Source organism: Adiantum capillus-veneris, chromosome 19 (assembly GCF_014529385.1).
Source record: "Adiantum capillus-veneris isolate H3 chromosome 19, ASM1452938v2, whole genome shotgun sequence".
NCBI lineage: Eukaryota > Viridiplantae > Streptophyta > Polypodiopsida > Polypodiales > Pteridaceae > Adiantum > Adiantum capillus-veneris.
In genome coordinates, this window is record NC_140949.1 from 143,343,370 (window position 1) to 143,363,034 (window position 19,665).

The 19,665-nt window shown below is 44.8% G+C and overlaps 1 protein-coding gene across 8 annotated transcripts in view; it reads left to right on the top strand.

The window, feature by feature from the left end:
- The first annotated feature begins 1,108 nt into the window (after positions 1-1,108).
- APG3 (Peptide chain release factor 1) overlaps positions 1,109-19,665 on the top strand; it is a 32,491-nt gene continuing 13,934 nt past the window's right edge. For 7 of the 8 annotated variants that reach the window (XR_015185405.1, XR_015185404.1, XR_015185403.1 and 4 more), the window contains exons 1-5: positions 1,109-1,468; positions 1,544-1,600; positions 1,709-1,789; positions 1,865-1,922; positions 2,005-2,102. Coding sequence is in view for 2 of the 8 variants with exons in the window: in XM_086491363.1 (XP_086347489.1) it covers positions 1,229-1,468; positions 1,544-1,600; positions 1,709-1,789; positions 1,865-1,922; positions 2,005-2,102 (534 nt within the window). In the remaining 6 variants the exon portion in view is untranslated. The remainder of the gene's footprint in view (positions 1,469-1,543; positions 1,601-1,708; positions 1,790-1,864; positions 1,923-2,004; positions 2,103-19,665) is intronic. The other variant, XM_086491361.1, reaches the window with a different exon arrangement.

Genomic DNA, 19,665 nt, shown 5'->3' on the forward strand with positions numbered 1-19,665 from the left:
ATTTTATGGGCTTTATATCTTACATGGGTAACCACAACCAAGATATATGTCGTTTCTTTATCTATCTTAAAAAGAGTAGTAACATCGAAGTGTTTAAAAGGAGAAATTACTAAGATCTAAGTGTCGCTGCTATAAAGAATTTGAAACGTAAAGTCTATTGTTGTGTTACTTTGTAAATGTTCATTGCTTTGGATTTAAAGGAATTTCTACATGAGATAGACCATTTGAGTTTCCGTTAGCATCTAAATATGATCCTCTCCTTGTTCTCAAGTCTGTTGGTTCTTGCATAGGGGTGTCCTTCATTTACAAGTATACCAATCCAATATGCAAACAAAAAACTACAAAAGACAAAATGGTTGTAGCATCCAGATGCATTTCTCTTTTTTTGGAAGTACAATCAAAGCAATCTATAACAATTCAACCACAATAAGTGTATCTCTCAGAATACATGACAATGAACAAGTTTGGGTTATGAGGAAACATTTGTGAAAGATCGGTTTTTTGCACTTCTCATACACCTATGAAAAGAATAAAGAAAAAGGTGTCCCATACACTTTGTACAAATGTAGAAAAAAGCCAAACATTCTTATTTATCACCATAGGTAGGATAAATCTCTTCCTTCGTGTGTATGGCAACACAATCAAAGAATTGGCAAGAAATGACATCAGCTCAAACATTGTGTGCCTCTGCATATATCTAGTCTAATATTAATATCAACAAGCAAGAGACACTTATCTCATCTCATAATGAGTACATACCCCTCTTTGTCTACAAGGCCTCCCACCATACTAGTTGACAATTTAACAACGGCAATGGTGTGTGTGTGTGTGTGAGAGAGAGAGAGAGAGAGAGAGAGAGAGAGAGAGAGAGAGAGAGAAGAAGCGACAAGAGAGAAATTTTCACATTGTAGGAACAGTCCCAAGAGACCTCAAAGATCTATGTGATGAGTGTTGAACTCAAGACCGCTTGTGTCTATGTGGGCGATTGACGATGGAGATCGAAGCCAAGAACCCCGTCCAAAAGAAGGGAGAAGAGAGAAGTTTTCACATTGTAGGAACAGTCCCAAGAGACCTCAAAGATATATGTGATGAGTGTTGAACTCAAGACGGGACGATGGAGATCAAAGCCAGTTCATAGTTTTGCCATTCAGAACGAGTGCCACTACCTAACGAATTCACAGATATTTGTTGGATAGAGCTTTTGCACAAAGGGGCGAAGAAGGTGGCGATGGCCACAGTCTCTGGCTGGTCTTGCTTCTCCATCAGCAGCTGCAGCTGCTGTCGTGAGCAGAAACACTTCTCCTGTGCAGCTGCATACCCAAGTGCGCTATGCTCACATCTCCGGGTCCTCAGTGGCAGCAGCGCCGTCTCTTCTTCCATGCGGGCTTCCCCGTTCTCGAACATCCACAATCAAGTTTGGCGCCAGCCCTCATCTAGCCATCATCACGCCCTCATTACTTGCATGGCCGTCAGTTCTCTGCTCACACTTCTTTGGCTTCAATTTCATACATGACAAGCTTCTTATTGTGAGTTTATTTCGCAGGAACCTTTCCTCATAGCAAAGCTGGAATCTGCAGAGCGCACTTACAGAGAGTTATCGGTAAGACCTGCAATTCTGCTTGTGCTTTTGCCTCACATTCATACGAAGTTAATCCTAACAAAAACAAGCTCTCTTGTGATGCTTATTGTCCTTTTTGGGGTTATACAGACAAGGCTTGCTGATCCAGATGTGGCTGGAAACCCAAGCGAATATAAAAAAATTGCAAAATCGGTTGCTGAACTTCAAGAGGTTAGTTCTTGCATTTTATCACATGCATGCCACGGTAATTAGCATGTCAATGCACTCATTCATTCATCTTTCTAGGTTGTCTCAACGTATGAGAGCTTCAAGGATGTGCAAGTGCAGCTCAAAGAAAGTAGAGGTATATTGTTTTCAAAGTCTTGCAGGGTCTGCAATGACGGCTTTTGCGTAGTGTGACTTGTGGTTGCTTATGAACCCTTCAGAATTGAAGGAGTCAGGTGACAGGGAATTGGCTGAACTGGCAGCTGAAGAGTTAGTTGTACACCAAGAAAAATTACAAGAATTGGAGCAACAGCTTAAGGTTGGTTTTCTTATTAGACATGCTTTGTTTTATTAGCATTTTAGGATGCCAATTCTATCTATGGCCCTCTTTACTGATGAAGTGTTAAAACTGCTGCCACTTCCCTACAAAGAGACACTAAGCCAACAAAACCTGCCACAACGAAAAGCTTGCTGAAGATGACTGCATGTATGATAAACAGCCCAAAGGGCCCTGAATTGCACCCAAGAAAGAATGTAGTTGCACTATTGTAATGGTGGATTCAATCGGCCAAACGTCCAGAAGAGTCTTCCAAAACGGCAGTGAGGGAAACGATATTGCAGCCTTTGTGTAATCTTATGAAAAAATTATGAGCATGAGAACAACGCCATACCATATAATGAGGAAGCAATGTGCCAACTGTCACAAATTGGTGACATGTCATGGCCTTGGACAAGTGGGGCAGCAGTGGACAGCCGGAAAACAGGCCCGGAAAACCCGCTGAGTTGTTGACGTGGCAGTGTACGGTTTTCTGTGATTTGCGGCAGCAGTGCTGACGTGGCTGAGCGTATGGAATTCCGCTTTTTGCGTTGAATTTGCGTGGGAAAAGCATGTTGAGAAGCTTTTTGGATAAAATTGCTTTATTTTACAAAGTTTTTTAAAAAGGCAGCTTTTGGGGCTTTGCTTTTTGAGCATCCCTTGTAATCAATAAATAAGTGGGTTGAGCTCTCACAACTCAAAGCATCTGGACGCAGAGTCTGAAAGTGAGAACCCTCCCACTCCCTTGTACTTTGAACTCAGATTAATACAAAAAGAAATACCGAAAGGGGCGCCAGTCTTTGGGGCCAATATCTCTAGGCACTGAACTCCTCTAGGCCGTGTCGAATCAATTGTGAACTATTATGAAGTGAACCTCTGTTGTGTCGCGGTAGAATCTTGACTTGGAGTGTCCAAGTTTGTTACAATGGTATCAGAGTGCATTCGATTTCTCTTCTACCGGGAAATCCGATCCTTTTCTCGCGGCACTTATAGATTCCAACAACGAACAGTCGACTTCCTCTGCATCTGGGGATGTGGGAAGAGATAACGAAGAAGATTCTCACGAAGAGTACGGCCTGCCTAGGCCTACTCAAGCGGAGATTGAAGAGATGGAACGTCGACAATTAGTTGACGATGCGACAAAGATGATGATCAACCTTGCGAAGGATCCAAAATCTTAGTCATCCTCAGTCGATGCCAAGCCTAATGACATCTCTTTCATATTCGCCTAATATCCTAGTCGACATTAATTTTACCCATGTCGCGAGTGCTTCTCTACGATAGAACAGAGTAGACCACCATGTCTGTGCATTTCCTTTCAAGAAAGATGCCGTCCTTTGCACCTTGGAGCATTCCGTGAGCCAACCTCTCGAGAAGGTGACACCAAACTGTTGTATAAACTCAAGGGCTCGATGGGTGTCCTGGTAGCGTGCAAACGTCTCAAACATGACGGCCCGACTCCTATCCTTGAACTCCTTGGTCCTCTTGCTCATCTATTCACCGTCAGAAGAGGACGAGCTCTCCTCCTTTGAACTGCTAGATGGCCTCCCATGCCTTCTAGGCTTTTTCAAAAATGTGCTTTCCTTGCTTTTCTTGCTTTTTCTTCGATTTCTCCGCCTTTTCTCATCCTCACTAGAACTAGAGGATGATGAACTGTCGGAACTTTCTGAAGACGAAGAAAAATCTGAGTCATCCTCGAAACGAGCACGCTGCTTGGATCTGCTTGCCACCTTGAAAGTCGACTTCCGGCCCAAATAACTAGGGAAATCCGTCGATTTCCTCTTCTTCCGAGAGTGCTTCAAGCCTTTATAATTTGGTTCATCTTCTTGTCCAAAGCTCTGTCCAACTCTTTCTGCGAGTATAGTTTCTGCTTTTCTTCACTCGTTTGTCCTTTTAGCTTTCTTCCCGACTTGAGAGGAGAATCAATGGCCTCTCGCCATCTCGCGTGAATCTCATCCATCGGGTAAGTCTTAAGATACTTCACATATTTCGGGTTGTGGGAGTACTTCCTTAATCTTTTCATACACTTGTCAACCTGTTATTGATGTTTGTTTTCCGCTCTGTCAAACTCCCCCGCTAGAAATTTGTCCGTGGGCTGGCATTACAAGGTGGCCCCCACTCTGTGGCTCTTTCATGGTTTAATGGCTCTCGAGATAGAGCAATGAAGATGGAAGCTCGTCCGATGCACGATGGACTAAGGGTGGGAGTGGCAAATGAGTCAGAGACACAGAATTGAAGATTCCTTCACAAACAAAATCTTGATTGCTCTGCCAGATTCTCCTCGAGAATCTGTGCGCGCTGCAGAAGGGATCGGATCCTACGTAGAAGAAGAATCTTTTTGAGCTCTGATACCACTGTCACAGGCTTGGACACACCAAGTGAGAAGTCAATAGCAACATACGAATTGAAACTGCAAAATCACTAAACTTTAGAGAGAGAGAGAGAGAGAGAGAGAGAGAGAGAGAGAGAGAGAGAGAGAGAGAGAGAGAGAGTTTTATTATCGTCCTTGGAGGTCAAATATGACCTATGGGATCAAATGAACATGTCACGTGGTGTGAGTGGAGGTCACAAGCGACTCTCGATGCTCAAAAAATGGTTGAATTGAGCGTCGCAATAGAGAGTCCACATCGTGGTTGGGAGAGCAAGGTATGTAGGGTGAAGGCGTTGGCTTTCACCCGAAATTCTTTACTTTAGACACACACAGAGAGCACTTTGCAAAGAGAACTGTGACGGGAATTACACTTGAATACACACGGCTCGGAAGCTAGAATGCCCCGAGTAGACGCCGACAACCTGTAGGCCCCAAAATTGGCGCCCCTTTCGGTATTTCTTTATTCTTTGAGAGGGTAAATTACAAAGTAAGGTCCTTGGAATCCTTTACCTGTATCACACTAGATACTACCTGATTTGGCCAAATTTCGGTAGCATAACAACCCCAAAACTTGCGCGAAATCAATTTCCCTGCTGGATCTCACTTGCACTGGCGAAAACCCTCTGATTCCTGCCCAAAAACAGTAAATTCAGCTCACTGTATTTATTGGTTTTTGCCCTGTTTTCAGCCCTAAACAGTCCCCGAACTATTCTCTGCCAATGGGGCACGATTCCCAAAGGTTCTTGCGTCTGTATGGCTGAAAACCAGTCAGTTTTCTGCGCATACACAGCGCTGAATTTGTACCTGTACGGTGAGGTTATGACCCTCATCGGTGCCTGCTTTGGAGTAGCAGCTAGCTGCCCTTGTTCCTGTTCAAGGAGGCTCTTGCCTCAGCACAAAAGCATGAACCCACATAGCTGTACATCTGTCAAATGAAGAGCCCTCTTGTGGGGCATCACATAACTGCACGTAGGGGAGAGAGAGCAGTGTGTAGCGTGCAGGGCATCACTCCTAGCACCACACTGTACATGAGAGGGAAAGAAAGCACTCCATAGCTCTTAACGTGTGACAAGTTCTAAATGAAGCATCCCCCCAAGCATAAATTGAGCGCCCCCTCTTCTGCCCTTAACCTGTAATGCATCTGTGAACAAAGAGATGCAAAAAGGGGAAGATTTCCATGGCTGCCAAAACTCGAGTATCGCTGAAAACATAGCAAAGCAACCCTGGAAACACGCATCTGACGCCTTCCAATGCTGAAAATGAGCTCCTTGGTCCTAGGTGAGGCCATGGGAAGCTCAAAAATGGAGAGAAATGGCTGAAAATCACAGTTATCAGCCTCCAAAACTGCTCCAGACAGAAAGTCAGTTACGAGTTCTCTTCTCCAAACTTAGTAAATTGGCCAAAAAGTGCGACTTGGCACTCATACATACAATTTCCTTGCATTGGGCTTCCTGCTTAAAAATCTCTCAACTGGTGCATGAGTTGACTTCGCGGTAGAGTTGTAAAATGTTCCCCTAGTTATACCTGAGGTAATGACGCGAACACAACTCATGGCCCAAAATAGCAGTTCCCTAAATTTTAGGAATGATTCCGTTGGGCTCCCACTGGTCATCTGACCATCTATCCTCTTTGGGACCGCATCCAAAAGTGCAATGTGGCCCAACTGTCGGATACTTTCTGTTGGTAGTCCCACCTTGACTTTATGCCTTTATTGAGTTCAATTCCTAGTATCCACCAACTTGCTAAGTGCGACGGGGGTACCTACATGATCTTGAACTGAGCCTAGACATCCTTTTACTTTACGAGTTCCAGTGCTGACCAACTTCTCGTCTGCGGGTGAAACTACCGTTCACATTGGCCATATATGTCCGACCTTTTGCAACTTAAAAAAGAGGGTCTCAAAAATAAAACAATCATTGGAAAGAAACTAACAACTAAGGTTAGCAGTTGCCACGTCCTCGTGACATACCCCCCTCTTGAAATCGCAAACGTCCTCGATTGCATACCATAAATACATGCCACTGATGATGTTGTGTTGTTAGCACTCTTTTATCATCGCATGTATCCGCAAGAAAGGTCGTAACACATAGATACAAATGACTTATTGAGACCTTCATACTTTTGTCATTTCCATCTATTACATTGAATTCATATGTACCCATTTGATGTGCTAGCTCTATCCTTGCCCCTCCTTTGCACACATTGGGTTGGGGCATAAGTAGGCAGTAACCCAAAGGCCTCAAGGTAAAGTTGCAATACATTTGGTGACTCTGATAGTTCATGCTCTTCAATCCACTTTCCATCCATAGGTGGATAGTTCTTGAACTTCACCACATAGCATCTTGCAACCTGTCCCTTAACTTTTTACTAGTAAAAGAGGCTCTTGCCTCTGCAAACGAGCATAATTCCGCAACACTATAGCGTACTAACCACGACCAAGTAAGCTCAAATTTCAAGATGATTTACCAATGCGTCAAAGAATCCAAGCAGTCGCCTCAGAGAATTGGCGAGCAGCGTGCCACTTGGCTAACCCACATCACTCTCGCAAGAGATCTAGTGGCCAATCTACCATCGTGAGACCTCTCCCTATCTCATCTTGGTTCATACTTGCAAAAAAATCAGCCCTAATTTGACCACTTTTTGGCAAGGCATACATGCGGAATTTCTTGTATGTCCTGTGAAGAGGAACCCTCTTCCATAATGCCCTTCCCTTTGTCGGCCATAGTGTAATCCCGCGTTCCTGTACTCTGTGTCTTTACCCAAAACAACCGAGGCTCACTCTTTGAGGAAAAAGTGATTGATATTCCGGCAATGGAACCATGAAACTAGCCCGTGGGGCGGTAGGCATTGGCTCTCACCCGAAATTCTTTACTTTAGACGCACACACAGAGCACTTTGCAAAGAGAACCTGCGATGGGAATTAACACTTGAATACACACTCAGCTCGGAAGCTAGAATGCCTCGAGCAGACGCCGACAACCTGTAGGTCCCAAAATTGGCGCCCCTTTCGGTGTTTCTTTATTCTTTGAGAGGGTAAATTACAAAGTAAGGTCCTGGGAATCCTTTACCTGTATCACACTAGATACTACCTGATTTGGCCAAATTTCGGTAGCAGAACAGCTCCAAAACTCGCGCGAAATCAATTCCCCTGCTGGATCTCACTTGCACTGGCGTAAACCCTCTGATTCCTGCCCGCAAACAGTAAATTCAGTTCGCTGTATTTACTGGTTTTTGCCCTGTTTTCAGCCCTAAACAGTCCCCGAACTGTTCTCTGCTAGTGGGGCACGATTCCCAAAGGTTCTGGCGTCCGTATGGTTGAGAAACAGTTAGTTTTCTGCGCATACACAGCGCTGAATTTGCACCTGTACGGTGAGGTTATGACCCTCACCGGTGCCTGCTTTGGAGTAGCAGCTAGCTACCCCTGTTCCTGTTCAAGGAGGCTCTTGCCTCAGCACAAAAGCATGAACCCACACAGCTGTACATCAGTCAAATGAAGAGCCCTCTTGTGGGGCATCACATAACTGCACGTAGAGCAGTGTGTAGCGTGCAAGGCATCACTCCTAGCACTACACTGTACATGAGAGGGAAAGAAAGCACTCCATAGCTCTTGACTTGTGAGACAGGTTCTCAATGAAGCATCCCCCCATCATAAATCGAGTGCCCCCTCTTCTGTCCTTAACCTGTAATGCATCTGTGAACAAATAGATACAAAAAGGGGAAGATTTCCATGGCTGCCAAAACGTGTGTATCGCTGAAAACGCAGCAAAATAGCCCTATAAACACGCATTTGATGCCTTCCAATGCTGAAAATGAGCTCCTTGGTCCTAGGTGAGGCCATGGGAAGCTCAAAAATGGAGAGAAATGGCTGAAAATCACAGTTATCAGCCTCCAAAATCGCTCCAGAAAGTCAGTTACGAGTTCTCTTCTCCAAACTCGGTAAATTGGCCAAAAAGTGCCACTCGGCACTCATACATGCAATTTCCTCGCATTGGGCTTCCTGCTTAAAAATCTCTGAACTGGTGCATGAGTTGACTTCGCGGCAGAGTTGTAAAATGTTCCCCTAGTTATACCTGAGGTAATGACGCGAACACAACTCACGGCCCAAAATAGCAGTTCCCTAAATTTTAGGAATGATTCCGTTGGGCTGCCACTGGTCATCTGACCATCTATCCTCATTGGGACCGCATCCAAAAGTGCAATGTGGCCCAACTGTCAGATACTTTCTGTTGGTAGTCCCACCTTGACTTTATGCCTTTATTGAGTTCACTTCCTAGTATCCACCAACTTGCTAAGTGCGACGGGGGTACCTAAATGATCTTGAACTGAGCCTAGACATCCTTTTACTTTACGAGTTCCAGTGCCGACCAACTTCCCGTCTGCGGGTGAAACTACCGTTCACATTGGCCATACAATGTCCGACCTTTTGCAACTTCAAAAAGAGGGTCTCAAAAATAAAACAAAAATCATTGGAAAGAAACCAACAACTAAGGTTAGCAGTTGCCACGTCCTCGTGACATAGGGAGAGCTCATGGTTGAATATATGGGGAAATGAGGACCTAATGTGGTCAAAAGCTGTCACAAGACGGGCACCATGTGTTGATAGAAAAGAATAGACTGAATAGACTCTTAGCACTTTAATAACAACTGAACTGAAAGAGAGAGACGACACGCGACACGGAGTGGCGGAATTCCACCCCAGAGAGTATTGGCCCCAAACCTTGGCGTCCCTTTCGGTATTTCTTTATATTGCATCAACACATTACAAGCGGGTACTCCAGACTCTGCACCTTCTCCAGGAAGCATGCAAGAGAATGAGCCCTTGGCCTAAAAAGCAATTACAATGAAAAGCCTTCAAACTCAAAAGCATTTGGTTCAAAAGCAAACCCAAAAAGCTGCTAGCGCAATTTACGAAAATCCGTAAAGCCGTGCCACGTCAGCACCGCCAACGTGAAAAGCGAAAATTCGTACAGTTCTGCCATGTCGTCAGTCAGCGCGATTTTCGAAAATCTGTCACGTCATCAGCCTGCTTTATTTTAATTCCTTTATGTCACTGGGGCCCCATCGGACGGGGTCCCTACAAGTTGGGAGGACTTCTTTTGTTACTTGTTCTTCTTAGGGTTTAGGCCCCTTGACCAGCATCTGTAAGTTGGCTCCATTCTTCAGGGCTTTTGACATGTCAGTAGTTTGTGACATCTCCCCTTCTTGAAAGAGAGTAATCGTCGGCGATTACAGCATATCTGCAAAACAACTCAAGCTAGCTCAAAAAAATTTCTTAGGGTCATTCCGAGGGAGAATCAGTTTACTCTTTTTGTTAAGGAGTTAGCTTCTCCTTTTGTCCAGATCGGAACTCTTGATATTCCGGCGTAGTAAAAGTAGCCATCACACCTAGACCGTACTACTGATCTTCCACGGGTGTCTTGATGTACTCAAATTACATGCCCAAGCAATCTCATCCAATTAGGAATATTCAATAGTTGGTACATCACAATGCAACACAAATGCTTACATATGTGTCATGATTGTGACTATGTTAACAACAATACATCTACTCCTAGTTGCAGATACGCGAAGTGCCATGCCAAGGAGGACCCCTGCGCTTGGATGGTCACACCCCTTCGCCCAAAGGACGCGTCTCTTCGCCAAAAGCCACACTCCTTCGACGACTGGTCACACCCCTTCGCTCTACGGGTGCGACTCTTCACCCAATGGTTGCAGCTCTTCGCCGAAAGGATGTGTCTTTTCGCCTAAAGTCATGTCTCTTCACAAAGAGACACGCCTCTTCACTGATGACTATTCAATTCCTATAAAAGGAACCCTTGTATCACACTTCCAATCAATCAAACACAGAGTCTTCTAAGTCTTGTTCTAAGTTCAGTTTCAGTTTCTTAAGTCTTAATCATGAGTTTAAGTACTTAATTAAGGATTAGCGACTAGAATCCTTACAGTGGTATCAGAGCAAATTTTTTCCCGGGACCTGAAGGTTGTGAGCCTCTCACCCTCGCCGCTACCCTCTCCCCCCCTTCCGACAGTTGCATGGAAGCAGAAGAAATGTGGTGTACACACACACCCCCGAGCATGACGTAACATGAATTTTTCTGTTCCAATTACATAAATAACAGACAGACACGCAGATGTGTGTGTGCGGCGTGCCACGTACCCGGTGATTTTTTGGAAAAATTTCATGCTGGTGACTCTTTGCGTACCCCATCTCTCGGGTGGAAACCCTTCGAACCCACACCCCTTCCCGCGAACAGGCACATCAACGGGCAACACCTCTTCACCTTGCTGGCACCCTTTCGTATATAGGTGTGCCTCTTCGCCTTTGTACCCCTCTGCTGAATTCCCTCACATGCTGGGCTGAGAATTCTACAACGTTGGGCTAAATTTTTGCAACATTGCTGGCTGCACCCAATCGCTGGCTGCCCCTTCGTATGAAAAGCCACCACCCTGTCAGCCGATGCTCGCACCTCTTCGCCGGAGAGCTTTCACTTTGCGCACTTCGCTGGGCTGAAGCGTCGCGCTGGTCTGTTTCCTTTTTTACAATGCCAAGTACACCCACGCTGGAGTTTTGTGTTGCGCTGGACAGAACATTGCGCTACAACATTTTTAATCTACCTGGCCTTTATTACTCCAAAAAGAATTAAATCCAAATTACCTAGTGTGAAAGGACAACAACTTTTCATGTGACTTAAAAAAAAAAAACCACATGACTCAAAAAAAAACCCACAGAAGATCCCATGATTAAGAAATACCAGCAGCCGGAATAGACATTTGCAACATATTAGCTCCCTTCTCTTCCTACAGAGCTGGCGTCTTGTCTTCCTCTTGCGTGTGGTATTATTCGATAGTGTGCGTTCCTTATCACCTGCACTTGGATGAGATTCCCAACAAAATTTTGTCGGAGAGTTCTTTACACACGAGGTGGTCATCATTCCCAATTCTCCAACTTCAAAATATGTTCCCAACCAAGAACCTGTTTCTGTAGCATCACCTACTCCCGCACAGGTTCCGGTTCTCGAGCCTCGGAGTGAGCTTATTCCAAGTTATCAACTACTCCCTCTAAGTAGTTGGCATGGCCAAATCACAAGATGGCGACGACAATATATTACCCGAGGACCCGATAGCAGTTTTCAAAAAGCAGATGGCAACAATTTCATCAAGCCTCGCATCGATTCACACTCGCTTGGATTAGATGCAAATGCAAACCCCTTCTCGGAGACAACCAACAGCTTCTCGGACAATACAGGCATCTTCTTCCGACGCTTCAGTGGTCGACCAGGAAGGATCACTCAAACAAAAGCCTTCGGAACTCAAATTTTCTCACCCAAAGCATGGTTTCTCGGAGACAACTAGACGCAAAGTACTTCGTGCGAGCAGCAACAGTCTCAGCATGAATATTCTTGGAAATGTTACAGTACTAAGCAACCAACTTCTTATTCGAATCATCAACAACAAAAGCAGCAATATGAAGCTTCCAAAGGATCAACAACGATATCAAGATGGGCTTACTTAGTGGCACAGATATTCGACCCTAGTCGAGTACTCGGTCGTGAATGCTGCGACGTTGGACAAGTTCCCCCTCGTGAGCCATGCCCTACATTTAAGTCTTTCTTATCTGATGGTGGTAAAGTTGAAGATTTATTGATCCTTTCCTTGTGCAAGAGGATCCTTCAGAGGTCTAAGAGGCGACAACTCTCTCAACCTCCCCCTTTTCAATTGGAAACCTTAATACCCGCTAAGAAAGCTGAAGATTTAGATGATTCCAGTTCTTATGTGACAACCAACGAACACATAACCCCTTCTTTGGCCGTGATCCAGGCGAAGTCACTGCCCTTGCAGAATAAAGTCTTTGTCTCTAAACAGATACCAGATGCTATGGTGAATGATAATTCTTCAAACTTGAAGATTGCAATCCTTACCTTCAGCGGTGCAAAGGATAAAGAACATACAGACCCTTGCAGCACGACTTTAGTCGCTCAATACATTTCCTTCTTCGCGGAGTTTCTACAACTACCCTGGGTTTTATTTAAAGAGGGAGGGAATGTCACGATTGTGACTATGTTAACAGCAATACATCTACTCCTAGTTGCAGATACGCGAAGTGCCATGCCAAGGAGGACCCCTGCGCTTGGATGGTCACACCCCTTCGCCCAAAGGACGCGTCTCTTCGCCAAAAGCCACACTCCTTCGACGACTGGTCACACCCCTTCGCTCTACGGGTGCGACTCTTCACCCAATGGTTGTAGCTCTTCGCCGAAAGGATGTGTCTTTTCGCCTAAAGTCATGTCTCTTCACAAAGAGACATGCCTCTTCACTGATGACTATTCAATTCCTATAAAAGGAACCCTTGTATCACACTTCCAATCAATCAAACACAGAGTCTTCTAAGTCTTGTTCTAAGTTCAGTTTCAGTTTCTTAAGTCTTAATCATGAGTTTAAGTACTTAATTAAGGATTAGCGACTAGAATCCTTACAATATGCATGTTACAAGACATAGAAACATAAAGCCGCCGATGAACACTTTCCCCGCAAATAACCATTCAGGTTCGGGCCACGAGCTGTTCAACGACTCCCTCATCACTCCTCCCGCAAATAACCCAAAAAGGTCCGGGCCATGAGATATAGAGGCCTTTTACAACCAAACGCCCCCCAGACCGCAGCCTACGTCGTTTGGAGGTGCTAAGAGTAACCACTACTCAGACTCCTCAAAACCCCCTCGTAAATAACCATGTAGGTCTGGGCCACGAGTAACAACACTTTTCAATCATTCTATACTTCCCCCGCAAATAACCACAAGGGTCCGGGCTATGAGTATGAACAAGCATTCTCAAACATCATTTCTCACCCTCCACCCGGGAATAAAATCACCAATCATTGAAACTAGTATTAAACCAGAGTCAAACATTTCAAATCGGCACCAAGACAGGTTCAAAACAGATACCATCCATTTCAAACAAAGTTTCAAACAATACTTTCTCAAACAAAGCTCAAAAGTATCTAACTATAAAACAACTAGAGAATTTATTCAGGGTTTTGTTCGGACAACCGAACTTTGAGGACGACTGGCTTGCCCTTCTGCATCACGGCGATGGTTCGGTTCCGAACCTGGAGAGTCGCATCATTCTTGTCATGCCAAGGCATGCCTAATAGAACGTCACAATTGCCCAACTTCATGATGTGGAAATCAGCTTTTCCATGATAATCTTGAATAGTCACTGGAAGAGCACCAATGAGCGGTACCACTTTCTGAGTTTGCCTCGTGGCTAGCTTATCTTCAATTTCTCTACCCTCTGCATCATAATCAAAGTACATTTGCTTTAAGAATCGTGGATGGATGAAGTTCTTTGTAGCTCTGGGGTCAAAGAAAATAAGGGCTTTGAAGCCATTGACTTTGCCATATGCTCGACACAATTCATTTGTACTTTCAAGGCGTATGCCATAGATGCCAGGAACTAATCCAATAGCCGGTTTAGCTCGTTTGGTTGGAGATGATCTTGGGTTTCTGTCGATCTTCGACGCGAGAGTCGGCTCCGCGGGTCTGTCAGTGCTTTGGGGACAACCAAAATAGTTATGTCTCGTTTGAAAGCATCCAAAACATTGGCCTTCTTGTAGTAAGGTGTCTCGTTGTTGAGGTGTCAAACGAGGCCTTTGTGATTGACTTTCAGGAGACTCTCGAGAATTTGTTCTTTGTTGGCGAGAGTTGTGGTTAGTGGTCGGAGATTCTTCTGTGGTAAACTGTAGCTTTCCCTTCATTAGTTTGTAGCCGACTGTGGCATGGTCCATAAGTTCTTGCATCGTGGAGATTTGCTTGGATAGACAGTATTCCTGCAATGGTGATGGTAGTCCAATGGTGCATCGCTCCCATTGGGCCTCCAAGGGAACAGATCTAAAGGACACCGGAAGGTACATGTTGAGAAACCTTTGGTTATATTCGTCCATGGTTTCGGTGGCAAGCATTTTCAAGTTGCCCCACTCTGCCAAAATCCGGACTTCAAACATAGAAGTCATGTAACTACGTGCAAAGACCGTCTTGAAAGCTTGCCAGGTCCTTGGAGCATGCGGTTGTGTCGCGATTGAACTCCACCATTGCATAGCATTATCTTTAAGAAATCCCGTTGCTCGAGAAATCTTGGATTCTTTTGTATAGTTCCGTAAAGCATAGATATTGTCGAATTGCTGTAGGAACTGCAATGCTTTCTTGCAATCTTTCACCCCGGAAAAAGTGAAAGGCGGTGGCAAAGGCGGTTGTACTGGATCAGGGTCAGATGGTTGCACCATATTCCTGAAAACTCCCCCGATCAGAACAGACGGCTGAGAAGGTTGTAGGTTGGAAGCTCTCGTACTTTCTGATGCCGGAGGAGGAGGTACCACCTGGGGTATCAGAGGGGGTATCATGTAGTTCAAACATTGTTGAAAACTTTGCAGCATCAGAAGATTCTGCTCAGGATGCCGCGAAAGAATGTCGTGAAGTTCAATGAGGAGAAACTGCAAATATTCTGCTGAATCCATGAATTTCAGGTCTTGGATTCTTTATGGCTTATGCCCTGTAAGACACAGCGATGAAGACGAGAGTGTGCCTGATGCGCGATGAAGTAAGGGTGGGAGTGCCTAGTAAGTCCGGGGTTGGTGGACCGACGATACCTCAAATAAAATTCCAATAGCTCTGTCTGCTCTTTTGTAGAACCGGTATGCTTTCAGAAAAGCACACGCCCGATGCTCTGATACCACTGTCACAAGACGGGCACCACGTGCCGATAGAAAAGAACAGACTGAACATGCTTTTAGCACTTCAATAACAACTGAACTGAAAGAGAGAGACGACACGCGACATGGAGTGGCGGAATTCCACCCCAGAGAGTATTGGCCCCAAACCTTGGCGTCCCTTTCGGTATTTCTTTATATTGCATCAACACAATACAAGCTGGTACTCCAGACTCTGCACCTTCTCCAGGAAGCATGCCAGAGAATGAGCCCTAACCTCATATTTAAAGGCCCTTGGCCTAAAAAGCAATTACAGTGAAAAGCCTTCAAACTCAAAAGCATTTGGTCCAAAAGCAAAGCCAAAAAGCTGCCATCACAATTTATGAAAATCCATATAGTCCTGCCATGTTAGCACCTCCAATTTGAAAAGCGGAAATCCGTACAGTTCTGCCACGTCATCAGCAAGCGTGATTTTCAGAAATCTGCCACGTCATCAGCCTGCTTTATTTTAATTCCTTTATGTCACTAGGACCCCATCGAACGGGGTCCCCATAAGTCGGGAGGACTTCTTCTGTTACTTGTTCTTCTTAAAGTTTAGGCCCCTCGGCTGGCATCTGTAAGTTGGCTCCATTCTTCAGGGCTTTGACACGTCAGCAGTTTGTGATAAAGCTGAGCACTCGAGTAGTGTGTGGTACTCTCTCTCTCGCACTTGACGAGGGCATAAGTGCAAAGTCGATGAGACTTCTCACCAGTGCCCCAACGTCCTGTCTCGCAGCGTAGAGAATGGGAGCTAAGACGAATGGAGGCAATGGTGCGGATCGCACTCAATGGGATGGGCTCAAGGATGGAGGGATGGGTTCGGTTACCTCGCTCGGAGAAGAAGAGAGATTTGTAGTTTGGGGCAATGTGTGTGGTGTAATGACTGAAGCGAGAACCTTTGGATTTCTCCCAAGCCGTGATACATTGGCGTTGTAAGAAGGCCTCATTAACTTGGGAGTCGATCGACGCATCCTTGACCAAGTGACATGCATCCCATCTTTCAAACCATTCCTTGATGTCAAGCATCCACCCTGAACTTATTATTTTGCTCTTGCATGTCTTTTGGACCTTTTGACTTGCTTCATATGCGATTCTAGGAAGTCGATACAAAGGGCTACGTTGTGTCTTAAGCATGTACTCCACAACCCTTTGCATGCCCAAGACCTCAAATGGGAAGTGATACGGACTCAAGAAGTAAGAGCCTGTAGGGTGTTTGTGTCTTGACTTGGAGAAAGTTGGTGAGAAAACGCTTTTAGACATTCTCAAACTCTTTCCAAGTAGACTTCCCGATGCTACCACCCCACACCTCCACTCCATGAAGAAGCACCGATGTCACCAATGTGTCAAAAAGGTACTTTTTGAGAGCCCAACACTTGATCTCTCCAGCATTACACATATTCTCAAATGCATAATAAGCCCTCTTTCCGGCTTCCAAGTGACGCATTGCGCAATCCTTCCATTTTTGATAGGATGGAACCTCAAGGCCAAGGTACTTTTAAGCTATCTACCACTTCAAGTTGCTCATTGTTGTATACAATGCATAAATTTTTGTCATTGAGGGTCTTTACAAGCATAACCTTGGTTTTGGATCCATTCACGATCAGCCTGCTATGTAGGCAAAAGCGTTCCAAGACACTCATAAGCTTTGCGCGTCTTCTAAGGTATGTGCCAAGAGCACTACATCATCAACATAAAGCAAAAGCATGATCACCGCATTTCTGATCTTAACCTCTTCTATGCCTTCTTGTTGCATAAAATCAAGAACCATGCATTCCAATCCATCAATGAGTAGCCCAAAGAGGGTTGGGGAAAGTGGGCATCCTTGTTTGACACCAATGGTGCTTGCAAAAAATTCTGAAATTCCATCTCCCATACGTAGTCGACATATCACTTTTTGGTAGATGCGAAAGACTACATGGATAAATTCTCTCGCCACTTCAAGGCTTTGCATTCGTCTCCAAAGATTTCCAGCTTTCTTGAAATCCACAAAGCAACAATACAACTTTTTTCCTCTCAATAGAGAGAGAGAGAGAGAGAGAGAGAGAGAGACGGCATGATGGAGTTCTACGCCCAGATGCATTGGCCCCAAAGACTGGCGTCCCTTTCGATATTTCTTTATTATTACGATTGGCAATAGTACAACTCCCGAGGGTCCTCTGCTTTCAAACTGTGCGTCCAGATGCTCTGCAAAGTGAGGCCCCAGGGGCTCTTATAAACAGTACAAAGGTTGCCCAAAAGCAGAGCCCCAAAGTACTTCACCCAAAAGCACCAAACCCCAAAAACATCTGCTTCTTAGTGCTAGAACTCCAAAATCTGCTTGCGCAAATCACGGAAATCCATACATTCTGCCATGTGGCACAGCGTGTGCAATTTGCAAAAAAAAATCACAATAACTACCACGTTAGCTTCCATACAAGTGGCCACGTCAGCATGGCAGCTCGTTCTAGGAAATCGACTCCGAGGGTCGAGCTTTGGGGTGTTTAGGGTTTTAGGCCCCTCGGCTAGTGCTTCATCAGTTCTTCAAGTTGGTAGGCCCACGGCCTATCTTCCAGGTTCAATTCCTCTTGTCCACTCGGCCGTTTCTCTTCCAGTTGGGCATGCCACGTCATGTGACAGTTTGTCTCTTCTATCTGTTCTCCTCCATTCCTTCAACACCTCCTCATAGACACAAAAAGTTGAATTTTATGTCAAATCTGAAGAAGTGCAAGTCCTTGGCAGTTGACCTCTATAACAGTCTGAAATCTTTCTTTTGATGCTCAGCGAACAGCGAGAGGGAGTAAGGGACAAGCAGCCCATAAAGGTGGAGAGCCAGGTGATAGTGAGTTTCCAAACCTAGAAAGAAAGCCCAGGATTAATGCAACATTGCAAAGGTTGTTGAATCTATAGAAGCGATGAGAGGAGGAAGAGAGGCTGCCTATGTGGAGGAATTCACAACCTTGAGGTTTAAGACCAGTTTTCAGTGGCACATCAGTGATAGCAATCAGGGAACGAAAGTGAAAGAGAGAGGGTGCTAGAGACATATTAGGCACGCTTTTATGAATAGCAACAAGACCTTCATTGGCTCTTTAGTAATAAACAAATTGTGCAAGTGATGTTCACAAATAAGTTACTAGAAACAAACTTGCTGCATAGACGTGCTAACCAAATGGCTTCTTTGGAAGCCTCAGTGGCTGAAATATATTCAGCTTCTGTAGTAGACAACGCAACGATCTTTTGCAATCTAGAACACCATGAAAACAACACCTCTTGCAAGAGTAAACACATAGCCACTTGTGGATTTCCGTGTATCCACATCACCAGCCATGTCAGAGTCACAAAATCCCTTCAACTCCAATGGTCCTTTGCCATAGCAGAGGCATTTGTTTTTAGTCCCTTTCAAGTACCTCATAATGGATTTCATTGCATCCCAATGCACCCTGCTTGGATTAGCCATAAACCGGCTCACAACTCCCACTGCATGGGCTATGTCAGGCCTAGTAGCAACCATAGCATACATAAGTGAACCACAAGCTGAAGCGTAAGGCACACTTTGCATGTCATTGGCTTCTTCCTTTGAGTTGGGACAATCATCCTTGGAGATCTTGACATATGGCTGTAATGGTACGCCAAGAGGCTTTGCTTGAGCCATGTTAAATCTGTCCAGCACCTTTTCAATGTACTTTTCTTGCGACAAGTACAATAGGCACTGGTCTCTTTGCCTTCTAACACGCACTCCAAGTATATGTTCAGCTGCCCCAAGGTCTTTCATTGAAAATGCAGATTTCAGCTGCCCTTTAAGAGCATCAACAGTGCTTCTTTTCTTTGCAGCTATCAACATATCATCAACATAGAGCACAAGAATGATAGGGTTGCCATCCTCATCACGTTTGGTATCCTCATCCTCATCCTGCATGGCTTCTTTTGTAACCATGTTTAAGCATGAAGTGATCAAACTTCTTGTACCACTGCCTACATGATTGTTTCAGCCCATACAAGCTTCTATTGAGCATACATACCAAATGTTCCTTGCCAGGAATAACAAAACCCTCGGGTTGCTTCATGTAAAGCTCTTCTTCCACATCACCATGCAAGAAAGCGGTATGTACGTCCATTTGGTCCATTTCCAAATCAAGAGCAACCACTATGGCAAACAATACACGCAAAGTGGTCATCTTCACAACATGAGAGAACACTTCCTGAAAGTCTATGCCCTTGGTTTGAACATATTCCTTTGCAACTAGCCTTGCCTTATACTTGGGTTTTGCATCAACAGTCTTGATTTTATACACCCATTTGTTAGGAATAGCCTTCCTTCCTTTGGGCAATTCCACCAAATCCCAAGTATGATTAGCATGCAAAGCTTTAATCTCTTCCTGCATAGCAAGCTCCCACTTGTCGCTGTGCTCACATGTCTTTGCCTCTTTATACGTAAGAGGCTCTCCCTCATCTGTCAACATAATGTAATGCAAAGAGGGA